General features: G+C 42.2%; 2 protein-coding genes and 1 long non-coding RNA gene across 7 annotated transcripts in view; 2 read left to right on the top strand and 1 right to left on the bottom strand.

The window, feature by feature from the left end:
- The window catches only part of LOC118943636 (filamin A-interacting protein 1-like), a 52,193-nt gene extending 40,564 nt beyond the window's left edge, over positions 1-11,629 (bottom strand). Inside the window, exon 1 of the mRNA XM_036959585.2 lies at positions 11,303-11,629. The gene's annotated coding sequence lies outside the window, so the exon portion shown is untranslated. The remainder of the gene's footprint in view (positions 1-11,302) is intronic.
- A 1,721-nt stretch (positions 11,630-13,350) lies between these two features.
- On the top strand, positions 13,351-17,302 carry LOC110501603 (uncharacterized). 4 transcript variants are annotated; one of them, XR_016490578.1, is made up of 6 exons: positions 13,351-13,495; positions 13,586-13,660; positions 13,787-13,959; positions 16,637-16,715; positions 16,813-16,911; positions 17,054-17,302. It is a non-coding gene; the product is annotated as an uncharacterized LOC110501603 (long non-coding RNA). The 4 variants fall into 4 exon arrangements; XR_002470229.3 differs by lacking the exon at positions 13,787-13,959 and having other exon boundaries at positions 13,368-13,495; positions 16,787-16,911; XR_002470227.3 differs by lacking the exon at positions 13,787-13,959 and having other exon boundaries at positions 13,368-13,495.
- Positions 17,303-19,775: 2,473 nt separating this feature from the next.
- Positions 19,776-25,358, top strand: LOC110502117 (cell cycle control protein 50A-like). 2 transcript variants are annotated; one of them, XM_090215752.1, is made up of 4 exons: positions 19,776-20,020; positions 21,986-22,198; positions 22,515-23,284; positions 23,438-25,358. In XM_090215752.1, exons 1-3 carry the CDS (start codon positions 19,913-19,915, stop codon positions 22,569-22,571), a joined length of 378 nt encoding a protein of 125 aa, XP_090071878.1. In that variant the 5' UTR covers positions 19,776-19,912; the 3' UTR covers positions 22,572-23,284; positions 23,438-25,358. The 2 variants fall into 2 exon arrangements, with proteins under 2 accessions (XP_090071878.1, XP_090071879.1); XM_090215753.1 differs by lacking the exon at positions 23,438-25,358 and having other exon boundaries at positions 22,515-22,729; positions 22,865-22,945.
- Positions 25,359-25,362: the final 4 nt, after the last annotated feature.

Genomic DNA, 25,362 nt, shown 5'->3' on the forward strand with positions numbered 1-25,362 from the left:
GGTTGAATTGAAAACTTGAAAAAATTCAACTAGTATACAATTTTTATTATTTATAGACAAACTATAGCAACATATTTTGTGTTTTATTCAAATAAGTTAGGTTTTTCTAAAGTAAAATGTTCTAAAATTATCTGAGAATTTAATCCGGACGCATTCCGGTAATGAGAATTTAAGGAGAACATTTTTTAAATTTAGGTGGAAATTTAGAATTTATTTCAAATAAGAAACTGTGCCATAAACTAGGTATGCGATGGCCAAGCAGCATAGGAGGTATACATGTGATATGAGTAATGTAAGATATGTAAACATTATTAAAGTGGCATTATTTAGAGTGCATTGTATAACGTGACTAGTGATCCATTTATTTAAGTGGAAGTGATTGGGTCTCAATGTGGGCAGCAGCCTCTCTCAGTTAGTGATTTCTGTTTAGCAGTCTGATGTCCTGATGGCCTGCTGAAGATACATCATGGTTTTCTAACTCAATTTTCTACTGCCATGGTAAAACTGGTTTCATGAGAATCACCCTGGCAGTTTTCTGATCAACTCCTCGCGAAATGGAACAAAACTATCATCACCACCCATTCTCTTCACCTCTCTTCTGTTAGAAAATGGCTCAGTTACTTCTTTCTCAGGAGGAGAGTTCATTACTTTTTTTCTCTCTCTCTTTCTGCTTCTATGGAGAGCTAGTAAATGTGCCAGACATATTGGAACGGGTGTCCAGTAGGGCAGGGGTTCCCAATTTTTTTTACTTGGGCTCCCCTTCCAGGATTGGAGAAGAGGTTTTCTGCTGATTGTAAAACACTTATATTAGTGACACGAGTCCGAGTTACGTTTCAGACAGCGAACCATTACCACAGAGATCAAAGGCTCAAAGCAAATCTCAGCGCTGCTTTATACACCGTGGCCTACTGAGTCAGCTCTGATGGGAAAACAAAGTAAAAGGAATTAGCTGAACCGTCGTGACCCTTATGAAGTCATATGTTGATATGTAGGGGAGCTGTTTATGCCTATTAATGTGGTTTAATATTCTGATCCCGGGTCGTCTCAGGTTGAATCTCTAATACTCTATGCACATTCACTCAAGTTAGCTGACATCAAGTTAGGATTCTGCGGCCCTCAGAGAAGCAGGGTTTTATGGAATCTTGGGGGTGAGGCAGTTTTCACAGATATTACGTTTTATTGTGTACTGTTCATGGTATGGCACCAGAGGAAAAAGTCATGCGCAATGAAGTGAAAAAAAAAACATGTCCACAATCCAGGAAATGTCTATGGTGAACAGTGTGAACCTTCTCCTACCTTTGAAACTGTACGAGAGAAAATCACAATTCATAGGACTTAACAAGCTGGCTGCCATTGTGATGAGTCACCCTGCACAAGAGGTTTGCTTTGTAGGTTTTACTAGTCTAATACTGTAATATGGATCATTTGATACAATGGTTAGAGATTCTAGAGACTTTTTACCGCTTATGAATCAGTTATATGTGTAGTTTGTCTCTCTCTGTTTCTTGTCTTTGGAGAGTTCCCACTTCTGGCCTCTGGAGTTTCACACATGCGTGGTTAGTGCTTCGTTCTCCCACACTAATATAACTGATGCATATGACCTGATGCAATGTCCCTTATTTATTGTTATTATTTTGGCTAAACTGCCCTCAGAGGGTAATATATCTCTATACGATTCCCAATAATTTTACTGGTTATTTTCTTGGCTGGATGCAGTCTCTTGGCTTTAAACATACTTAAAATCACTCTTTCCGACTGTAGACCTCTCTTTTTCCAAGCAGAGTATGCCTGTCAATCACAACGGCGTAACATGGACTCAAGTGTGGAAAGCAAAGCAGAGTCCATTTGGATGTCAGTCTGATGTAATGAAATGTGGAGTGAGGATATAAGATGGTGTGTGAGTCCTCTCCTGCAAAATTAAGATTGTACTAAATTCTCTTGACTGAAGGTCAATCTCTGGATAGGGGGAAGCATTTGAAATTACACTGGTGTGTCTTTTTGCCTGTGTGTTTGCACGCTCACATGTGAGACTGATGTGTATTTCTGTGGGATGGATACAGTATGCTTGCAAGGTAGAGAGAAGTTTGCAGTTTACGCATATCACATTCACGTACGCACACACACACCTGTGTTTGCCATCCATCCACAGCCATCAGATCCTACATTCTTCTGGCATTGCTTCAGAGTGCTACAGAGATGATTGATAGAGAGAGGATGGAGTGATCCTAAACATCAGACACACACTACCTGTCAGGGGGAGAGAGGGAAAGTTTAAAGATGCGCTTTGGCCCTCAAAGACACATGGATCTCACATGCAACCGTTCTGACATCACAGGTCAATGGTTTTATGACTCTGTACCCCTGCATTGTGAAAAACCCAAAGCTTCTTATTCTGGATGTTACCACGAGAGAGTGGAAGAGAACCAGCTGGGAAATGACAGTCCACACACACACACACACACACACACACACACACACACACACACACACACATTATTTTTTATTTAAGTAAGACATATTGGCAGTTACACAACACACACTCACGTGCACAGGAAGGGGTGAGGAAAGAATGTGATGTTCTTGTCCCAGTGGATGTTAACCTCTGTCTTTGTTTAGAGAACATTGTGTCAAGTACAGTACAGTCACCCAGGGTTGATGAATATAAAGCCATTAATGGGACGTCAGCTTCATGCCTTTTATCTTTGGCCCTTTAAAAAAAAATTGAATTATTGATAATGATAGTTGTAATTGTCAAATAGCTGGAGTATTTCATCTGTAAGTTCCGTTTTAATTTCTCCATCACTGTCTGGGCTATGAGGTTATGTACATGAGGAACTAGACTGGCCAGTAAGTTTTTGCTGTGTTTATATGCAGACTGTTTCTCTCCGATCCTAATGGAAAACTTTCTATACTATAATACTGTAGACCCCCAGAGTGCACTGTGGTCTTGTGTGACATGCTTGTGGCTTTGGATCAGGAAATGTAGACATTAGCGAATCGCTCCCCGGGGCAAGCACACACACACTACCACACTGGAGAGAAAGGGTCAAATTTAACAGCACTTTAGAATTATATGTGCTGGCTTAGTGGCCCTGAATTGTGCTCACTCTGCTGCCAAAATAAATGTCAATACTCTAAACTCACAAGAGTCTTATTCAGTATAATACATTGAAGTGTTTTGACACTTGCTTGAATAAAAATGCTTGGTTATTCATTACCACCTCTCTGCTTAGCATGTGAAAGCTGAAATGTGTTGGTCAATCCAATAGGGGGCAGTATTTAGCCAAATATTCTGCCGTGGTGACACCAGTGACTAGATAACTCTATCACCACAGATCTAAATAGACCATAGGCTAGTGGTTGATCCATGTCAGAGTTTGCAACCTGCGCTCCCTGCCCTTTCCTGAAACTGCTTCATTTCCTAACCCCCCATAAAATGTATTACTGCCTTTAAACCAAAGGAAAACAATCAACAAATGTGTTACCCCTTTCTACGGAAAGGAGGACGGAAATGTTCCTTGACCTCATTCTATGAGCAGAACATCTCCCCAGACACGTTTCATCAATCTGACTTCTCCCACCGACTCAGACACTAAAGTGGTCGTTAACTTTGTGCTTGTAGGAGGCTAAATTTACTATTGATTTAACAATAACACATCTTCAATAGTGGCTTTAGGAGGAAGAAACTGCAGGCCTCAACATCACCAATATATCCTTGGACTGCAAAATAGGTGGTTGCTACTTGACCTGGGATGAAGTATAGATTTTTGTACCACTTCAAGTTGATTAAAAAGTCGGCTAGAATTTCTGAAACACAGAAACATGTTATTTTGCTGACCCAAAAGGTCAAAATGAACAACAACCATAATGAAAGAAAAGATGAGAAACACAGTCTGGTCAAAATGGGCCTGAGGGGATATCATATTGGTCAGTTTTAGCCTTCATAACTATCCCTATACTAAGCTACTGACACACTAGTATCCAGGGGCGCAACTTTAGTTTTAGAAGTGGGGGGGAATAACTTTTTGTTTTTTAATCCAGTGGGATAAACACTCCAAACAGCCTACCCGACCACTTGGAGGTGTTCGAATGGTCCTAAAGCACACTGTTACCTCGTTTTGTATCACATTCCAATTATAAAACTGGGGGGGGACAAAAATGCTATTTCAGAATGTGTGTTGGGGGGGCATGTCCCCCCTGTCCCCAGTGAAAGTTGCGCCCCTGCTAGTATCCAAGTAAGCCAGGAGAGTGGAAGACGGAATTGTGTTGATGATATGGATATTGGATACTGAATATTGGATATTGCTGTCAGACTCTTTTTTGAATGGAGACCTCGGAAGTGTACTGTAACATCATAACATTTTGTATCTCCCAATGTTACGGTGTGAAAACAGTTTTCATGGGCACACATATCCAAAATAATGTATGGATTGCAAAATCGTATGCTTCTAACTGAAAGAGTAACTTTAACAAGAAGAATCAAGCAAAATGTATGCTGTCATTAACAGAGTTCTTCAATAATGATGCATTATAGTTGTTTGATACACATTTGATGTTTAACTGTTTAGTTAAGTGGGGAAATTATCACACAACATCAGCTCATTCAGGAAATAACTTTTTGAATGACAGTCAATAGATGAAAAGCTGGTGTGATACTGCACGTGACAGAACAACAGCCAAAGTACGGGAATTAATGTTGATCTGGACAATTGACAAAACATTTTGGTGTCTATGTTGTCACAGCAGTCAAGATAATTAGCCTATGTTGTGGACAACATTATGTCAAGATTCCTGAGGTAAGATTACAGTCTGTGGATGTTTTCACTGTTTGTTTTCAGAGTTCAAATGGACCAACCAGGAACCTGAAAATGGCTTGTTTGTTTTTGAATAGAAATAGAAAAATAAAAAGTGGGTTGGTTTTAATTTTTGCATATAAAACCAAAAACAACTGCTTAATATTTAGATTTTCACATGGGGTGGGGTTAAATTTGGAATGCCTGTCATTGGTTAAGTGCACAGCCTACACTTCCTATCCGTTCAAATTAGGAGTTCACCCTTCTAACGCCATTCCATGAATCTATGAATCTATTATCAATTAATTAATCTATTAATAGCTCCCCATATTGTGCCACACTGCCAAGATAAAGTAAGATTTCGTGTGAATTGACTTAGTAATGAACTGCGGTTACTGTAAATGGTTAGCTGACTGATATATAAAACAACCGTTTTTATTGCTAGACTAGAGATATGCTTGCTAGCTATAGTTAGTCAGTGGTTGCACATCTAACTAGCTGGAATAAAGCATGAGTGTGAATAGTAGACGTGTAAATATATCCTTTCATTGTCTACAGAAGGTCTTCAACTACTCAGAACTGTCTGATCAGCCTGATAGGGTGCTGTGGGTGTGTCCAGTTTACACCTGTGCAAATCCATGTGTGTATAGAAATCGAATGAAACATCCAACCAACGCCTCGAAGGTTGTGGAGTCCTGTCCAGAAGCAACCCCTAGCCCCTGCCCCTAGACACTTGTGGAGGTCTGAGAGGATTGGACAGGAGTAAACAATACCACCAAATTTCCACCAAGCCTTTTCGGTGGGGAAGGTGGAGCTCTCACCATGTCACCACCCATCAATCCCTCGCAGATCTCCACAAGTGTCTAGACTCTGGGCAGTAGGGGCTAGGGGTTGTTTCTGGACAGCCATGGGTATTATGGTAGCACAGTCAATTAGTCAGTCTGGCACTGTCTAAAAATGTTAAATGGTCAGTGCAGTTAAAAACTTGATTTCCTGTTTTTTTTATATATATTTCCACACACACACTATGAGATAGGGCCAGGATGATATCAGTGTTTTTTCCATGGCAAAAATGTAAACACAAAGCAGACCAAACTCTTTGGTCCTTTAAAAACCTGCTGTATGTAAAATATTGTGTGCTATATCTAAATGTGACTCTGGATGACAACATAATGATGTTTGTTTCCAACATTAGGGCTGTTTTCCTAAAGAAGTTAAATCTGCTAAGTGTTTTGTTTCAGCCTGTTCAGATGTGATGGAACTTTTGGTGCACATCATGACGTCACACAATGTGACCTGATTATAATAGACCAATGACTGTTCTTCTGGGTAAGGGGGTGAGCTCCAGACAAATACTTGCTTCCTCTGTCCTTGAGAGAATCTCAATTGCATATCCTTGATTCGTCGCATCCTCTCTTCTCGTCTCCACCTCTCACCTTCTTATCCAATGGGTTTTGAGAAGGGGGCGAGGGGGGAGGACGTGAGAAATCAAGTAAATGCAATTGAGATTATCCCCTTGTTTCCCACATTCCTCACCTCCCTCTCAAAGCACATTGGGGGAGAGGAGTAAAGCCAAGTCACATAATTAGTTAGATTGCACACAGTTGGACTTTATTTAAGTGTCACATGACCTGTCACATGATCACAGTATATATACATCTGTTCTGAAAGGCCCCAGAGTCTACAACACCACTAAGCAAGGGGCACCACCAAGCAAGTGGCACCATAAAGTCCAAGGAGCTCTCCAAACAGGTCAGGGACAAAGTTGTGGAGAAGTACAGATCAGGGTTGGGTTATAAAAAAATATCCAAAACTTTGAACATCCCACGGAGCAAATTCATTATTTAAACATTTAAAGAATATGGCACCACAACAAACTTGCCAATTGAGAGCCGCCCACCAAAACTCACAAACCAGGCGAGGAGGGCATTAATGAGAGAGGCAACAAAGATACCAAGATAACCCTGAAGGAGCTGCAAAGCTCCACAGCGGATATTGGAGTATCTGTCCATAGGACCACTTTAAGCCGTACACGCCACAGAGCTGGGTTTAACGGAAAAGTGGCCAGAAAAAAGCCATTGCTTAAAGAAAAAAATAAGCAAACACGTTTGGTGTTCGCCAAAAGGCATGTGGGAGACTCCCCAAACATATGGAAGAAGGTACTTTAGTCAGATGAGACTAAAATTGAGCTTTTTGGCCATCAAGGAAAACGCTGTCTGGCACAATCGCAACACCTCTCATCACCCCGAGAAAACCATGTTTTTCATCTGCACTGACTGGGAAACTGGTCAGAATTGAAGGAATGATGGATGGTGCTAAATACAGGGAAATTCTTGAGGGAAAACTGTTTCAGTTTCAGTCCAGAGATTTGAGACTGGGACGGAGGTTCACCTTCCAGCAGGACAATGATTCTAAGAATACTGCTAAAGCAACACTTGAGTGGTTTAATGGGAAACATTTAAATTTCTTGGCCTAGTCAAAGCCCAGACCTTAATCCGATTGGGGCGGGGTGAATAGTCATGAACACTTAAGTTTTCAGTTTTTTTTGTCTTATTTCTTGTTTGTTTCACCCCAACAAAATTGCATCTTCAAACTTGTAGGCATGTTGTGAAAATCAAATGAAACAACCCCCCAAAACATCTATTTTAATTCCAGGTTGTAAGGCAACAAAATAGTAAAAATGCCAGGGGGATGAATACTTTCGCAAACCATTGTATCTCAAGGCCTGTTAAACAGCTATCACTAACACAGAGAGGCTGCTGCCTACATACAGACTTCAAGCCATTGGCCACTTTAATACATTGATCAATAGTAACTTTAATAATGCCACTTTAATAGTGTTTACATATCTTGCATTACTCATCTCATATGTATATAGTGTATTTTATACCATCTATGCCGCTCTGTTAGATACTACTGCACTGTCGGAACTAGAAGTACAAGCATTTCGCTACACTCACAATAACATCTGCTAACCCTGTGTATATGAACAATAAAATGTGATTTGATTTGATCTTGAATCGTATTGCAATGTCTGCATCTGATTCCAAATCTGCCAGCTGAGAAATGCATTTTCTCATTCCGCTAAGGAATAATTTCTTAATTTGATCCTTGTTGGCTTTTGTAGGTATGGGTGTCATGGCAACTAGCTCAACAAATACTAGCCTCAATGACCTAAATGGAGAGAGATTTTCCAGGTGACAAGTGAAGAGCTGTCGTCGCAAGTTAATCATTTAAGAGCGTAAACTGTACATTATGTTACATGTACAGTTGAGGCCATCTTTTTATCACTAAATTGATTTGTGAAATGTAGTTTGTGTACTCTTGAATATGTTACAATGTATGAGATCTACTTTTTTTTGCCTGGCCGGTTTAAACCGTTACGGGAAATATGTCCCGTTTGTCATGTCCAGGTTGGCATGTCCAGGTTGGCATGTCCAATCATTGAAGATGACACGCCAACTTGCGCGAGTCCACTCCCTCCATATCAGACACCCCGGTCCCTGCTCCTCTCGTGTCCCTCCTCCACCTGCCTGTGCTGAAACAACAAGTAGAGCGCCTCTCCTGAGTCACACGAGCAAGTCCCCATTGAAGTAAAAAAAATATCAAGTGTATTTCGACTATCCGCATATCCCCAAAAATGCATGATATTATTTGAATAGTGAAGTCATTTCAAATGCCCATTCCTAATTAGGGGTAATTTACCTCATCCACTACCAATGGATGTTGAACGTATGCATACACTATATATCTCAAGTAAGGATTCAGTAAGTGAGGATACGGTCTTGAGTGATTAAAAGTGAGATTAATCGTGATGAAGCAGCACACAAGCACAAACAAACAAACACACACACGGGTTGATGCTATCCTGCAGGGCTGAGTGGTATCTTTAATCAGACTAATAGAGTTAGCCCTGTTAGTGATAAAGAGCTTTTCTCAGGGCATTTAGAGCTATCTGCCCCGCAGTGATAATCACCAAGAGTGTGTGTGTGTTGTGTGTGTGTGTGTGTGTGTGTGTGTGTGTGTGTGTGTGTGTGTGTGTGTGTGTGTGTGTGTGTGTGTGTGTGTGTGTGTGTGTGTGTGTGTGTGTGTGTGTGTGTGTGTGTGTGTTTTGAAAAGAGTCTACCTGGTTTTTATACGGTACTCAAAACCATTCCATGATTTTATCGTAAATTTACAACAGCAACAGGGTATGCTGTACCACAGAGACAATTTAAGTGGGTGTGTGTCAGTGACAACATGGTGTCTGTCTGAGGCAGAATCAGCTCTATCCGGAAACCAGTCAATTGATCTCCAAAACCAATCACCTCTAGATTCCCATTAAAACCAGTCATCTCCATTGATCTTAATTAAAACCAGTCAGTCACCACAATGTATTTTAGTATTGGCCCCCTCTAAGGCCATTCACTTCCATTGATCCCTGTGTCTCTCTCCTGTGAACTCATTCACCCATAAGCCTTATCTGTGTCCAGAGCAGTTTCTAACCATCTGGACTGGATGAGGGGTCAGGGGTTAGGGGTCAGAAAAAGAATGCGTCTTGTGGCAAAATTTCACCCCCCTCTGACCTTTCACCTTTTCAGGCTGTGGGCCTGCTCAGATGGAGCAAGACCAGGAGTGTGTGTGTGCGTGTTTGGTAGGACTGGCTGGCCCAGTGTGTGTGGCGTACTCGTGATGTGTGTGTAGCAGGACTGGCCCAGATGTATTGTGCGTGCGGTATATACGATGTGTGTGTAGCCGAACGGACCCAAAATGTCAGTGACTTTTAGGAGTGACCTCTGTGTGATGCGTCATGGGGGGTATTTTTACTTTTCACACGTCACACATGTATAAATCAGGGATTCATGTGCAAGTACTTTGACAAGAACAGGACAGGTCAGTACATAGCAATACAGTACATAACACAGCCTATCCTAGCAGTGTTCCGACACACAAACTAGAACACTTGTGCTGTTATGTAGGCCTACATGTGAATGTGTTTAGCATCTTTCCTTACTTTCTAGGCTACAGTAGTTGTGTGTCACGCCCTGACCATATAGAGCTTTTTATTCTCTATATTGGTTAAGTCGGGGTGTGACTAGGGTGGGTCATCTAGGTGATTTATATTTCTATGTTGGCCTGGTATGGTTCCCAGTCAGAGGCAGCTGATTATCATTGTCTCGGATTGGGGATCATATTTAGGCAGCCATTTCCCCATTGTGCTTGGTGGGATGTTGTCTATGGATAGTTGCCTGTTAGCACTGTTGTTAGCGGCACGTTTCGTTTTTGAGATTTCTTGTTTTTGTTTTGCTGAGAGTTTCACTTAGAAATAAAAAAAGATGTGGAACCCAGATCACTCTGCGCTTTGGTCCAGTTATTATAACGATTGTGACATTGTGTACTGTGTAGGGTACTGCATGTATTTGATCATTGATAGCATTCTTGCTAGTGGCTTAAATGTAATTAGCATTAGCCTTTCCTCCCAGCGGTCCAGCTGCCCTGAGGGGGTTTCATGCTAGTATTAGCATAGTGTGTTCTTGTTCTAGCATTAGAACATTATATTAATAGAGCTCTTTTCCTAGAGTCACCTCCAGGGAAATGTGATCCATCTGCTGTTCCATGGGGGAAAACCATATCCCTTGTACCCGATGCCCTCAGTAACCCTGTGCCCATACTTCACACGCACGCCTGGCCCGCACCATATACACACACATACTTATACTTGTATTAGAGACCCCCACCTGACTGTTATAGTCGTTGTTCACTCAATGTAAACCCGGCCCCTGCATAATCCTAAAATCAGTCAGACACTTGCTGAATCAACTCCACACACACACACAGCTTGACAGTGGTATTTTTTCATTTGATTTAACTAGGCAAGTCAGTTAAGAACAAATTCTTATTTACAATGACGGTCTACCACAGCCAAACCCTAACCCGGACAATGCTGGGCCTATTGTGCGCCGCCCTATGAGACTCCCAATCATTGCCAGTTGTGATACAGCCTGGAATCGAACCAGTGTCTGTAGTGATGCCTTTACCACTGAGATGCACTGCCTTAGACCGCTGTGCCACTCAGGAGCAAAATACTCTGGAGTATTTGTGGTCATTCATTGCTCAGCATTAGTCATACAGTGCTTGGCACATCATGAAACTACATATTACTGAGCGATTGATGTAGTCAACCAGGAACTGGTGTTTGGTGATTAGGTCACTGTTTCCCAGCCCCAGACTGTACAGAAGAGAGGGCATTGTTTCAGTCTCACACAGTGAGTCACACACTCAGATCCTCACGCATCTACAGTGTAGATGGAGTATGAAGTGAGTCAAACGTAAGAAGCAGAGAAACTCAATTGTAGAATTTAGAATAGAACAGCAGCTAAAACTGGCTCATCCAAACCAGTCCAAAGCAACCACAGAACTGGAATTAGTTGTTATTTCTAATAGAGCAACTCCCAGTTTACAAAGCCAATGTTTACGCAGCCAGACAGGTTAACAGGCAGACAGACAGGCAGGCAGGCAGGCAAATGTACCTGCAGGACTGATGGAGCAGACAAGTGATTCTGTCCGGCTGTGCTGCTCCGTCTGAGTCTGGTACTCCTTCCCCTTATCTGTCATCCAATAAAGTCCTCCCCTACTCTTCTTCTTCTTCTGCTCTCCTCTTGTCCCCTGTTTGTCTATTCCTTGATACACTTTTCTCTCTCTTCCCTATTTCCCCCACTTTTGTGTCCTTACATTTTCTCCAAGTGGTCCAGATAGAAGGAAAGAGAAGGGGATGTGTGTGTGAGAGAGAGTGTGTGGTTTGATCCTTATGGAAGGGATGGAGTGGGGCTTAGAGTGGAGGATGGACGGATGGAGAGAGGGAGCGATTGCCCTGACAGATGACTGTAAAGTATAGAGTGAAGGGGTGGGGCCAGGGAGTAGTGGTTGGATCAGACCTACCATGCAGAAATGAGTCGGTGCTAATTAAATGTAACATGCACCCTCTCTCACACTAGACACACACACACACACACACTTTCCTGCTACAACCCCCTGTGCCTAAACACACTAACCTCCTAACCTCTTTCCCCTGGACAGATGGTCATGACTGAAAAGTGTCAGAGCAGGAAAAAGAGAGGGACAGATCAAGATAGAAAAGGGATAGATGGAGAGAGATCGTGAGATGGGAACAGAGAGGGTGACCAAGATGGAGAACAACGGGAAAGGAGATGGCTGATAACCATGCATGCACAGACACACACTCTGGTTGGTTGGCGTTGTGTTGAGTGCAGTTTGTCATTGAGGTATATTGAGCGGCTAATGTACGTCATTGTCAGCTATGCCGGACACTCAGAGACTGACCCAACCATCCTGCAAAGTATCCTGTGAGTGTACTAAGCCTAAAAAGATCAGTGGACACCCTTGTGTTACTCCAAATATACTCCTTCATTACTCTAAATATACTCTGTAGCCACATTGATGTTACTCCACAAGTGCTTGGCAACCATAGTGATATCTACATCTCCAAGTGATTTCCAGCAACTCTTAAAGTCACAGTCTGTAAGATTTTATCAATTAATTTCAGTTGTGCCAATTGATTAATGCATTGCGAATATAGTCTAGTGTGAATGAATGCCTACGCATACATACACTAATGTGTAAGCTCTGTCACTGTCTGGGCAGACAGACACTCATCTGTATTTTAGAGGGAGAGTTATTATCACTCCTTCACCTCATAGGCCTATGGATCCATGGGAATTGGGAATGACCTATTGCTGTTCCTATTGGTGGTATTTATGAGGGTCACATGAAGAGGGAATCAGGCAATGGTGTCTTAAAAACATATTATAAATATATGCACTCCTCAGCCTACACATTCAGTCAAACACCACAGCTCGGGTTGATCTCATAAAACCCAGCCGTGCCACATGCCACCAGGTCCCCAATAAGCCCTGGTCACATTGCGATCATTATACACCTGGGACCGACAGACAGACAAGCAATGGAACATACATGGGCTTTAATAAGGACGTGCCACAAGGCAGCCTCAGGGGTAGATTATGTTCTCTGGGACAAGTGAGGTTCTACCACAGATATGGAATAGATAGAATGAACACTATCATTAAAAGGCAGACTTGTACTGTATGACAGACAGGATGTCAATATCTCAACGTAGCCGTTCAATTCTATCACCATGTGGGTGGGTCCATGACATGATAACCTGTGGAATAGTGTCAGTCTGGTCTTTACAGTCTATATCTATGGTTACTTTGGCATTAGCCTGTTTAAATTAAACCAGAGGTATTTCTGAGCAGCATTCTCCTCTGTCCTCTGTTCCCATGGGACCTGAACATGATTTCACAGCATGGGGATAAGAGGTGAGGGGTGAGAGAGATGAGGGGGGAGATGGGTGGGAAGTGGTATAGAGGGGAGAGAGGGTTGTTAAAGATAGCCAGGCATTTGGTTTGGCTCTATGTTACAACATTGATATCCATGGTGACTATAATGTAATGTTCTTGTTGACAATGCACCTTGTTGTTATGGTAACTATGCCTGTCCAGTGAGCAGAGGTTGAGGTTGCGCAAAGTCAAAATATAACAGACACTTTTTTCCTGCTTTTTCAGATGCCTCGGGGGGAGAGGAGGAGAGAGAACTGGAGAAAGAGGAGGAGAAACAGCCCACAGGAGAAGAAAGGAAAGAAGAGGAAACAGGAACCCGTTCCGGCTAAGAAGAAGACTGCACTGGTATGTAAAAGTTTGTTTTAAACTTCATTGCGTTTCATTTGGTGTACGACTGTACTACTACTTTCTCAATTATTTTATTTGTCTACACAGAAATCCCAGGAGTGATTTATGGCTCAGGAGAAGAAAGTTGATGAGGGCGAGAAAAAGACCAAGAACAAGAGATAGGTAAGACTAAGGCTGGAGGGGATTGAAGAGACACCTGCTGTCCTAAAAAGGAACTGCAGTTAAAATGTGCCTTAATTCAACCACATTGCTGTTAGAAGTGGGAATTATATCTCTGTTTGTATTCAGAAGAAGACGATCAGAGACGTTCTGGCCACGACGGAACCCAAACCGGTCTCTCTAGGCGACCTGCAGAATCTGGTTCTAAAGCACTTCAAAGATGAGGCGGCCAGGTAGCCTAGTGGTTAGAGCGTTGGACTAGTAACCAGAAGGTTGCAAGTTAAAATCCCCAAGCTGACAAGGTACAAATCTGTCGTTCTGCCCCTGAACAGGCAGTTAACCCTGTCATTGAAAATAAAAATTTGTTCTTAACTGACTTGCCTAGTTAATAAAGGTTAAAGAAAAAAAAAGATGACCACTCCGTCATCAAGCTGGAATAGTTTAAACTGCAGGGTGAGTCACCTGACCTCTGTATTCTTTTACCAGCAGGTAAGGCTGTCAGCCTTTCTGTCAGTCTCTCTCTCTCCCTCTGTACCCCTTCTCTCACTCCCCCTCTCTCTCTCCCGCTCTTACTCACTCACATTCCCTGAATAACGTAATGTGACTTTTTTTTCTCTGGTTCCTGCTTCCTGACGAGTAATGACCTCACACACAGCCTCTCTTCCTACCTGAAAGAAAGTGAGAACAGTGGGGCAAAAAAGTGGGGCAAAAAAGTATTTAGTCAGCCACCAATTGTGCAAGTTCTCCCACTTAAAAAGATGAGAGAGGCCTGTAATTTTCATCATAGGTAAACTATGACAGACAAAATGAGGAAAAAAAAATCCAGAAAATCACATTGTAGGATTTTTAATGAATTTATTTGCAAATTATGGTGGAAAATAAGTATTTGGTCACCTACAAACAAGGAAGATTTCTGGTTCTCACAGACCTGTAACTTCTTCTTTAAGAGGCTCCTCTGTCCTCCACTCATTACCTGTATTAATGGCACCTGTTTGAACTTGTTATCAGTATAAAATACACCTGTCCACAACCTCAGACAGTCACACTTCAAACTCCACTATGGCCAAGACCAAAGAGCTGTCAAAGGACACCAGAAACAAAATTGTACACCTGCACCAGGCTGGGAAGACTGAATCTGCAATAGGTAAGCAGCTTGGTTTGAAGAAATGAACTGTGGGAGCAATTATTAGGAAATGGAAGACATACAAGACCACTGATAATCTCCCCCGATCTGGGGCTCCACGCAAGATCTCACCCCGTGGGGTTAAAATGATCACAAGAACGGTGAGCAAAAATCCCAGAACCACACGGTGGGACCTAATGAATGACCTGCAGAGAGCTGGGACCAAAGTAACAAAGCCTACCATCAGTAACACACTACGCCGCCAGGGACTCAAATCCTGCAGTGCCAGACGTGTCCCCCTGCTTAAGCCAGTACATGTCCAGGCCCGTCTGAAGTTTGCTAGAGAGCATTTGGATGATCCAGAAGAAGATTGGGAGAATGTCATATGGTCAGATTAAACCAAAATAGAACTTTTTGGTAAAAACTCAACTCATCGTGTTTGGAGGACAAAGAATGCCGAGTTGCATCCAAAGAACACCTTACCTACTGTGAAGCATGGGGGTGGAAACATCATGCTTTGGGGCTGTTTTTCTGCAAAGGGACCAGGATGACTGATCCGTGTAAAGGAAAGAATGAATGGGGCCATGTATCATGAGATTTTGAGTGAAAACTTCCTTCCATCAGCAAAGGCAATGAAGATGAAATGTGGCCGGGTCTTTCAGCATGACAATGATCCCAAACACACCGCCCGGGCAACGAAGGAGTTGCTTCGTAAGAAGCATTTCAAGGTCCTGGAGTGGCCTAGCCAGTCTCCAGATCTCAACCCCATAGAAAATCTTTGGAGGGAGTTGAAAGTCAGTGTTGCCCAGCAACAGCCCCAAAACATCACTGCTCTAGAGGAGATCTGCAAGGAGGAATGGGCCAAAATACCAGCAACTGTGTGTGAAAACCTTGTGAAGACTTACAGAAAACATTTGACCTCTGTCATTGCCAACAAAGGGTATACAACAAAGTATAACATAGTATTGAGATAAACTTTTGTTATTGACCATATACTTATTTTCCACCATAATTTGCAAATAAATTCATTAAAAATCCTACAATGTGATTTTCTGGATTTTTTTTTTTCATTTTGTCTGTCATAGTTGAAGTGTACCTATGATGAAAATGACAGGCCTCTCGTCTTTTTAAGTGGGAGAACTTGCACAATTGGTGGCTGACTAAATACTTTTTTGCCCCACTGTACCTACATCCCTCACCAAACCATCCCTCATTTTTAACCTCAATGTTAAACTAATTGAACTTCTGTCCCATTTGTGCTTTAAGTCTTCTGTCATGTTGCTAGATGTGTACTTGGGTATAACTTAATAGTCTGGTGTTGGCTTCCTCTCCTTATCTCCTCTTCTTCATCTGACTGATCTGTGGAGGAAGTTAAAAGAGGAAGCCACTTTAGATTATTGACATCTGTCTCTTGTATCACAGTATATGTTTTCCCTTTCTCTTTTCGCTCAGTGTGTCCCAAATGGGCTGAGGTCCAGACGCAGCACACAGAGAATAGTTCTGTAATTTTGTTCATTGTCTGTAACTCCACCCTCAGACTCATCAAGCACAACAACTCACATCTCCTTCTTTTAAAGTTATTCATCTGATTTGTATTTCCTTTCATTTTGTATACTTTATGGTACTTCTCAGCTCACTATAATGCTCCCTTGTTTTTATGTCTTCACCAGACAGTTGACAACATTTGAGCGAGAGGCTAAAGTGCTGAAGCTGTTTGCAAAGCACATCAATGTAACATACTTACTTTATTGTAGAATAGATTCCTATGAATGTTTGTGTATACAGATGAGCTGTTCTGTGAGTGAGTAAAGCCAAGTGTGACCGTCCTCTGTATGTCTGTCTGTCTCTGTCCCCAGGTAGAGGAGCAGCTGAAGCTTGAGGTGACATACATTGGGGAGGGAACACCAGGGAGACTGAAAGCCCTCCTAGGGAAAGGTAAGGGCTTGTCCTTAGTGTGGTTTAATTTACATGATACTTTGTTCTGATCGTCTACGCTTCACCCTGAGGTGGGCACTCATTTACTCCCCCTCAGGGTTTTAACCCCAGTTTGGCTTTGCCAGCGCTGCGCTTCCTGCTTCTGGACTGGAATTGGAGGGACCAGAAGCTTCGCATGATGGTGGACATCCTTGATGTGAGACTATAATTCCCCCTGCTGGGCAAAGAACACAGTCACACTTTACACAGCACTGCAAATATTATCTGGTAGTACACAGGCTTTCTGTCACAGGCAATATGGTGTTTCTTAATAATATAGCCCTCTTTTTCACTTCCAGGTCCAAACTGATTTGCTGAAGCTGCTGGATACGGGCATCTTGAAAGGCTGTAGAGAAGGAAAAGTCCAATTGGGACTCTTCTGACACACAAACACACACCCAACCATTTCGAACTGGACCTCTTCTGCTCTCAGACAAACACACACACCACATTTATTGTAGTAAACAAAAACTGAAACAAAAATTGGGGAAACAATTGCAAAACAAACTGCAAAACACACTAAAACCAAATAAAATAAATAACAATTATTTATGTTTTGTTTAATTTTTTTATTCTGAAGTTTGAGCAAAAATCGAATATTTTTGTTGTTGTTGACGTTTAGTTTTGATTTAAATTTGGTTGAGATGTCAACTAAAGTGATTTCAACGTGAAATCAATAACAAATGTCACCATGTCATTGGAGTTCAGTAAAAGTTGGTGAAAAAAGATTAAATGCCCTTTCTAATTCCATTTTGCAAATCCAATCAGTTTTCACCTTGATTCAACGTCATCAGATTGATTTTTTGGGTTGAAATGACGTGGAAACAATGCTGATTCAACCAGTTTTTGCCTAGTGGGTAGCATGTGCATCACTATCACTAGCTAATGTATCACCAGCTAACAGGGAAGAAATCAGAGGGCGAGCGAGGAGCGTGACTGGGCCAAGCTAGAACGTCTTGTGAAGTTGCTGGAGCCATTCGCAATCCACACAACCAACTTGCTGACCAGTGACTGGGCCAAGCTAGAGCAGCTTCAAACTGTCTGATTTGGTGCCGTGTCTTCTCAACCTTGAGGCACACTTGCAGTCATCTACTGTGTCAAAACAGTTAGCACAGGTCCTCCTGAAATCACTGTTTGAGCTCTTTGCATGCATACTGAATCCTCTGGCAGCCAACTTCCATCCATCCCCTTCAGCAGCTTGCCTGATAGACCCATGTATATCTCTGGCACTTCGCTCTACAGAGATGGAGCCACTGATGAGGGAAGCGGAGTCATTTGTACTTCAACAAATCAGAGAGTACAGCTGTGGAGCAGCAGGACCCCAAGGAAAAGGGAGATACCTAGTCAGTCAACTAAATGTATTCAACTGAAATGTGTCTTCCGCATTTAACCCAACCCTCTGAATCCGAGATGTGCAGGGTGCTGCCTTACTTGACATCCACGTCATCGAAGATGCCAGCACGATGAATCCAGTAAACATCACGACCACAGTTCTTCAGAAATATAGCCTTGCATCAAAGATTGTGTCTGAGGTCACTGTCCAGCTGGAGGGTCAACCTGGCAGGGCATTAAGTGCCCGGTGTCAGATGCGGAAATACCTGAAGGGGGTAAGGGGGGGGCATGTTTACAGAGTCACCTCTCCAGTTCTGGCAGACAAGGATGACTCTTTATCCAAAGCTGTGCCCTGTGGAGCTGGATCTGGTTTCTGCCCTTGCATCCCAAGTGTTTGTGGAGAGAATATTCTCTGTCTGTGGACAACTGTCATCCGGCTTGAGAACCAGCTCTCTGGAACACAGTCTTATTGAAGATAAACCATCAAATCTTGTTTGGTTGAACAGAAACAATCACACACGTACAAGCTGGCTGACTGGCTGGCTGTGAACTGATAGATCTGTGAATAAGTGTTGTATGGCTTATGTTTCTTCTGTTGTTGCATCTGTTTTTATTAACCTTATTTGAAGTCAGTGATACTTGTTTAATATTACAGAAACATAACAGGTCAAATATGCCATGACTTAATTTGTAATTTTTTCCTCTCTCTTTCTGTCAGATAAAGGGAAAGTTACTTGATTCTTCTTACATCTAAATGAAAGGATTGGATTGGTTTAAACATGAGTATTTCTCCCGAGTGGCGCAGCGGTCTACTGCATCTCAATGCAAGATATGTCACTACAGTCCCTGGTTCTAATCCAGGCTGTATCACTTCCTGGCCATGATTGGGAGTCCCATAGGGTGGTGCACAATTGGCCCAGTGTTGTCTGGGTTTGGCCGGGGTAGACCGTCATTGTAAATAAGAATTTGTTTGTAACTCACCTGCCTAGATAAATAAAGGTTACACATCCTTCCACCATATTTCTTGCACCAGTCTAGGTGCTTATCCTTCAAATTCAAGTCACATTAGGATTGTTTTATAATTAAACCTAACCAAACCTTTATCCTGGCTAAGGTATGGTCCTGGCCCAGAACTGTACGTATTACTGCCCCCTAGTGGCCAGAAGTGACTTCCCAAAAACAAAAAACACTATAGGCACATAATGGCTCCTAGCCTCCTACGCATTCTGTCCCCAACACTAGAACTGAAGCTAAATAATATAAAAACTAAATAGAAATGTTTTTATCAAACTGAAACTAAATTAAAAAATGAGCAAATCAAGTCTGAACTAACTGAAACTAAACTGAATTTCCAATAAAAATTTAAAACAAATAGAAACAAATATTAAATCACAAACCTATAATAACCTTGACACACACACACACACACACACACACACACACACACACACACACACACACACACACACACACACACACACACACACACACACACACACACACACACACACACACACACACACACACACACACACACACACCAAACTTAAGTGGGGCTTCTCAATCCAATCTCCAGAGACTGCTGGACACTTCAACCCTCTTCCCTATCCTGTTCTTACCTTCTCTGTGTGACACTTTTGATGTTATTGGTATATTTTAAGTGACCATGTAACATGTCTGATATTGTTTATACAGTGTTGTAGTTCAACACCTCCACCCCTCCTGTGGGATGGTCCGAATAAAGACATTCTGAATGGAACCAGATTCTCTTTGTTTGGTCACCCACACCACCAGGAAGCCCATCCCACTGAGTCTGAGGTCATGAGATGTTTCACCCAGTAGGAAGTCTGATTTATCATAACATCCTGTTTGTGAAGTTGTTCTACAACGAGGCAGGCACAGACACAGTCAACTGCTTTGAAGGGGAACTGATTGTAAGTTACCGTCTAAAATAAACCTTTAGTATTTAACTCGATGATCTGTTAGACTGTAAAACATCTGTATGTACAGTGCCTTGCGAAAGTATTTGGCCCCCTTGAACTTTGCGACCTTTTGCCACATTTCAGGCTTCAAACATAAAGATATAAAACTGTATTTTTTGTGAAGAATCAACAACAAGTGGGACACAATCATGAAGTGGAACGACATTTATTGGATATTTCAAACTTTTTTAACAAATCAAAAACTGAAAAATTGGGCGTGCAAAATTATTCAGCCCCCTTAAGTTAATACTTTGTAGCGCCACCTTTTGCTGCGATTACAGCTGTAAGTCGCTTGGGGAATGTCTCTATCAGTTTTGCACATCGAGAGACTGACATTTTTTCCCCATTCCTCCTTGCAAAACAGCTCGAGCTCAGTGAGGTTGGATGGAGAGCATTTGTGAACAGCAGTTTTCAGTTCTTTCCACAGATTCTCGATTGGATTCAGGTCTGGACTTTGACTTGGCCATTCTAACACCTGGATATGTTTATTTTTGAACCATTCCATTGTAGATTTTGCTTTATGTTTTGGATCATTGTCTTGTTGGAAGACAAATCTCCGTCCCAGTCTCAGGTCTTTTGCAGACTCCATCAGGTTTTCTTCCAGAATGGTCCTGTATTTGGCTCCATCCATCTTCCCATCAATTTTAACCATCTTCCCTGTCCCTGCTGAAGAAAAGCAGGCCCAAACCATGATGCTGCCACCACCATGTTTGACAGTGGGGATGGTGTGTTCAAGGTGATGAGCTGTGTTGCTTTTACGCCAAACATAATGTCTTGCATTGTTGCCAAAAAGTTCAATTTTGGTTTCATCTGACCAGAGCACCTTCTTCCACATGTTTGGTGTGTCTCCCAGGTGGCTTGTGGCAAACTTTAAACGACACTTTTTATGGATATCTTTAAGAAATGGCTTTCTTCTTGCCACTCTTCCATAAAGGCCAGATTTGTGCAATATACGACTGATTGTTGTCCTATGGACAGAGTCTCCCACCTCAGCTGTAGATCTCTGCAGTTCATCCAGAGTGATCATGGGCCTCTTGGCTGCATCTCTGATCAGTCTTCTCCTTGTATGAGCTGAAAGTTTAGAGGGACGGCCAGGTCTTGGTAGATTTGCAGTGGTCTGATACTCCTTCCATTTCAATATTATCGCTTGCACAGTGCTCCTTGGGATGTTTAAAGCTTGGGAAATATTTTTGTATCCAAATCCGGCTTTAAACTTCTTCACAACAGTATCTCGGACCTGCCTGGTGTGTTCCTTGTTCTTCATGATGCTCTCTGCGCTTTTAACGGACCTCTGAGACTATCACAGTGCAGGTGCATTTATACGGAGACTTGATTACACACAGGTGGATTGTATTTATCATCATTAGTCATTTAGGTCAACATTGGATCATTCAGAGATCCTCACTGAACTTCTGGAGAGAGTTTGCTGCACTGAAAGTAAAGGGGCTGAATAATTTTGCACGCCCAATTTTTCAGTTTTTGATTTGTTAAAAAAGTTTGAAATATCCAATAAATGTCGTTCCACTTCATGATTGTGTCCCACTTGTTGTTGATTCTTCACAAAAAAATAGTTTTATATCTTTATGTTTGAAGCCTGAAATGTGGCAAAAGGTCGCAAAGTTCAAGGGGGCCGAATACTTTCGCAAGGCACTGTATGTAGGACTGAAGCGCTAAGGAAGAACTGAGAGAAGAACAGTAGAACAAGAATGAGAAAGAAGAGAAGATGATTCTGGTTAAGTATTTCTCCCAGTAGCTTGCTGGGAAAAAATATCTTGGTAAGGAGGGGAGCGAGAACAAGGGAGAGAAACAAAGAAATTAGACCGTGTTAAAAAAGACCGGAAGAGAAGAGAGACAAGACTCACATTTCTTGCTTTCTCTGGTTGTCTGACCCTATCTGTGCTCCTCTCCCTGCCACAGCCGGAGCTCTCTGTCATGGGAAAGGCGAAGGCCAATGCTGGGCTCCTGGCCCGGAGGCCTGACAACTTGGCTTTCAAACATCAGAGACTGCCTGTCTGGTCCCCAATGCTCACTGCTCACACCATCCTGCCTTCCTTTTATTGTATGGCCACTATACGTGTGAAACTGGGAGTGTGCCTACTTGCCACCGTGCAGAATACACATGAACTGAAGGTGCGTAATCAATCCCTTCAAATGAATCAAATCTTTTTGCCTTTTTTTTCTCTACTTCCAACGTTTACACACACATAATCACTTGAAATGGAGCAGGTAACACCCTCCACAATGCATAGCTTATCTAACCATGAACACAGAGATAGAGATAGACAATGAGAAGAGTTTAAAGGTATTCTGAGAATGAGTGTACAGTATAACAGGAGGAGTGGCGGTGGAGAACGAACATGTATCTAAAGATCCAATGGGTTTTTAATGTTTGCTATCTATTTCTGTCACTCCCTCTCTCACCATCTCTTCTCCTCTCTCTCCACAGGTGGACTACACACACGCAGGGTCATGTGATAAGTGTTTTGAGACCACAAGCTGTTGAACCAAATCCAAGTCCTTTGAGAAGCACAGTGATTATGTTTCCTATTTCCTGTCCCAGAGAGATGTGTTCTTCTACTTTGGGCTGATCAACTTCCACCAGAACATACATGGACTCCAGGGATGATGGACAGATGGTCAGGAGAAAATAAAAGCCTGCAGGTAGCTACTGTTTCTGTCTACTTCTATCTATCCCTGTCTGTCTGCCTCTATCCAACTTTATACTGGTTCATTCTGAGCTTTTACAACTTCTTCTCTGTCAAACTCTTCCTGTCTGTCTGCTCTACATAATCCCAGCGCCTACAGAGCCCTTCATAAAGGAAAATAATGGACTCCCTATCGCCCCCTGCTGGGCCATGGCCAACAGCATGTTCAACGGTATTACACCATTACCCACACTATGTTCTGAGTCTCTGCTAATGATGTGACAGCATTATAAGATTTTTGGGGGAAACACCTTTTAATATCCAGTGATATGATCAAATCAATCTGACATGAGACCTGGTTTTGATTAATTTATTGACTGACTGATTTCTTGATGTGTTTTCTTTTGTTTGTCCCAGACTCCTTCACTCCGACGTACTAGTCAGGAGAGGAGGGTCCAGTGGTCCATGTTCATCTGTTCAGGAAGGGCATCCCCTGGTACACCGACAAGAACGTCAAGTTCCGCAACCCACCAGATGAGAACAAGACACTAACGTTAGCAAGTGATTGAAGGTGTGTCTCACAATACACCCACACAGTGTGTTCATGGCCATCTCGATTATGAATAGTCATGGTGTAATGTCACATTCTTATTTAATATTAATAGCCATATGTATTGCTGCTCTCTCTTACTTAACTTTCCAAATGTTGTCTATGTGTTGGCAGGCACGGCCCGGCCTCTGTACTGGTAGAAGCCCGTGTTTGACCTGGACCCACAACAACGGCTTCATCAACGAGGACTTGATAGTGTGGATGAGGGAGGCTGCCTTCCCCAACTTCAAGGAGCTCTACGGGGTCCCGAGCTAGAGAACCCTTCACTGAAGGGCTGCCGACTGGGAACTACTGCATCCATATCTCCTACAGTAGCCATTATTATTAATCTGCTTATTAATGCTTTATTCTACCAGATTGATCATTTTGAGATTTAAATCAATTTAATTAAAACGATTTCCAATTGGCAGATTACTATTTCCGACCTTGAGGCAGATTGGGGTTAGCTAGTTTCTCATTGGGTGGAAGTGAAACAGTAGGTTGTGGCTTAAAATGTTGGATTTGTTTATTTGGTCAGTTATAAAAACAATGTGGGCCACAGCACATGAAGCCCTGCGTTAGACTGCAGTGGATTCCTTCTAGGGCAGAAAGGAAGTGGTACTGTCCACAGTCAGCTGGTTCGGGAGTCAGAACAACTTCCTGCCCGTAGCCTACCTGATCACTGGCTGTCTCATCCTGCTCCTCGCTGTTATCCTCACCGCCATTTGGTGGAAGTTTGGTAAGAACAGACGGAATATGGAGGAGTGATGTAAAAGGACCAATGTGAAAAGGGGTGAGGAAGAAAATACATATTGAGTGAATCATGAGAAAGAGAAGTCTGATATTTCATTCTAAATACTGTGAATGTGACCAATTGATTTACTGAAATGGTCAACGATCCAAATGCACGTAGTTCACATTTGAGATGTGGTTTGTGTTATTAGCGTTTGATTATCATGAACGCTTGTGCTTGGTTTAATTTCCCTACATCGCCATGTGGTGGCAGAAGTGGTGTTAAAATGAAATGAGGTGGGATACATTCGGAAATTGTTTTCAGATTATTACAGTGCAGTCGGGAAATATTCAGACAGTTTAATACTTTCCAGTCGTATTCTAAAATTGATTAAATGTTTTTTTCCCCTCATCTACACACAATATATAATGACAAAGCGAAAACCGTTTTGAAATGTATTACAAATTTTTAAAAAACATACCTTATTTACATGAGCATTCAGACCCATTGCTATGAGACTCTAAATTGAGTTTAGGTGCATCCTGTTCCATTGATCATCCTTGAGATGTTTCTACAGCTTGATTGGAGTCCACCTGTGGTAAATTCAATAGTTTGGACATGATTTGGAAAGGCACACACCGGCCTTTCTAAAGGTCCCACAGTCAACAATGCAGGTCAGAGTAAAAACCAAGCCAAGGTCGAAGAAATTGTCCGTAGAGCTCAGAGGCAGGATTGTGTCGAGGCACAGATCTGGGAAAGGGTAACAAAACATTTCTGCAGCATTGAAGGTCCCCAAGAACACAGTGGCCTCCGTCATTCTTAAATGGAGGACGTTTTAAACCACCAAGACTCTTCCTAGAGCTGGTCGCCCGGACAAATTGAGCAATCTGGGGAAAAGGGCCTTGGTCAGGGAGGTGACCAAGAACCCAATGATCACTCTGACAGAGCTCCAGAGTTTATTTAACTAGGCAAGTCAGTTAAGAACAAATTCTTACTTACAATGACGGCCTACTCTAGCCAAATCCGGACAACGCTGGAGTTCCTCTGTAGACATTGGAGAACCTTCCAGGACAACAATCACACCCAAGAACTCAAGGTTGTAATCGCTACCAAAGGTGCTTCAACAAAGTAGTAAAGGGTCTGAATGTAAATGTCATATGTTTTTGCACAAATGTAAAAAAATAACACATTTTGGAAAAAGTCAAGGAATCTGAATACTTTGAATGCACTGTATAATTTATACCAGTGCTTGAATATCTATTAAGAAATGATCTTCAAGATATTGATATGAATTCATGTGAAATATAAAGGAATCATTTAAGATGAC

Source organism: Oncorhynchus mykiss, chromosome 22 (assembly GCF_057628025.1).
Source record: "Oncorhynchus mykiss isolate SJ-2025 chromosome 22, ASM5762802v1, whole genome shotgun sequence".
Classification (NCBI taxonomy): domain Eukaryota; kingdom Metazoa; phylum Chordata; class Actinopteri; order Salmoniformes; family Salmonidae; genus Oncorhynchus; species Oncorhynchus mykiss.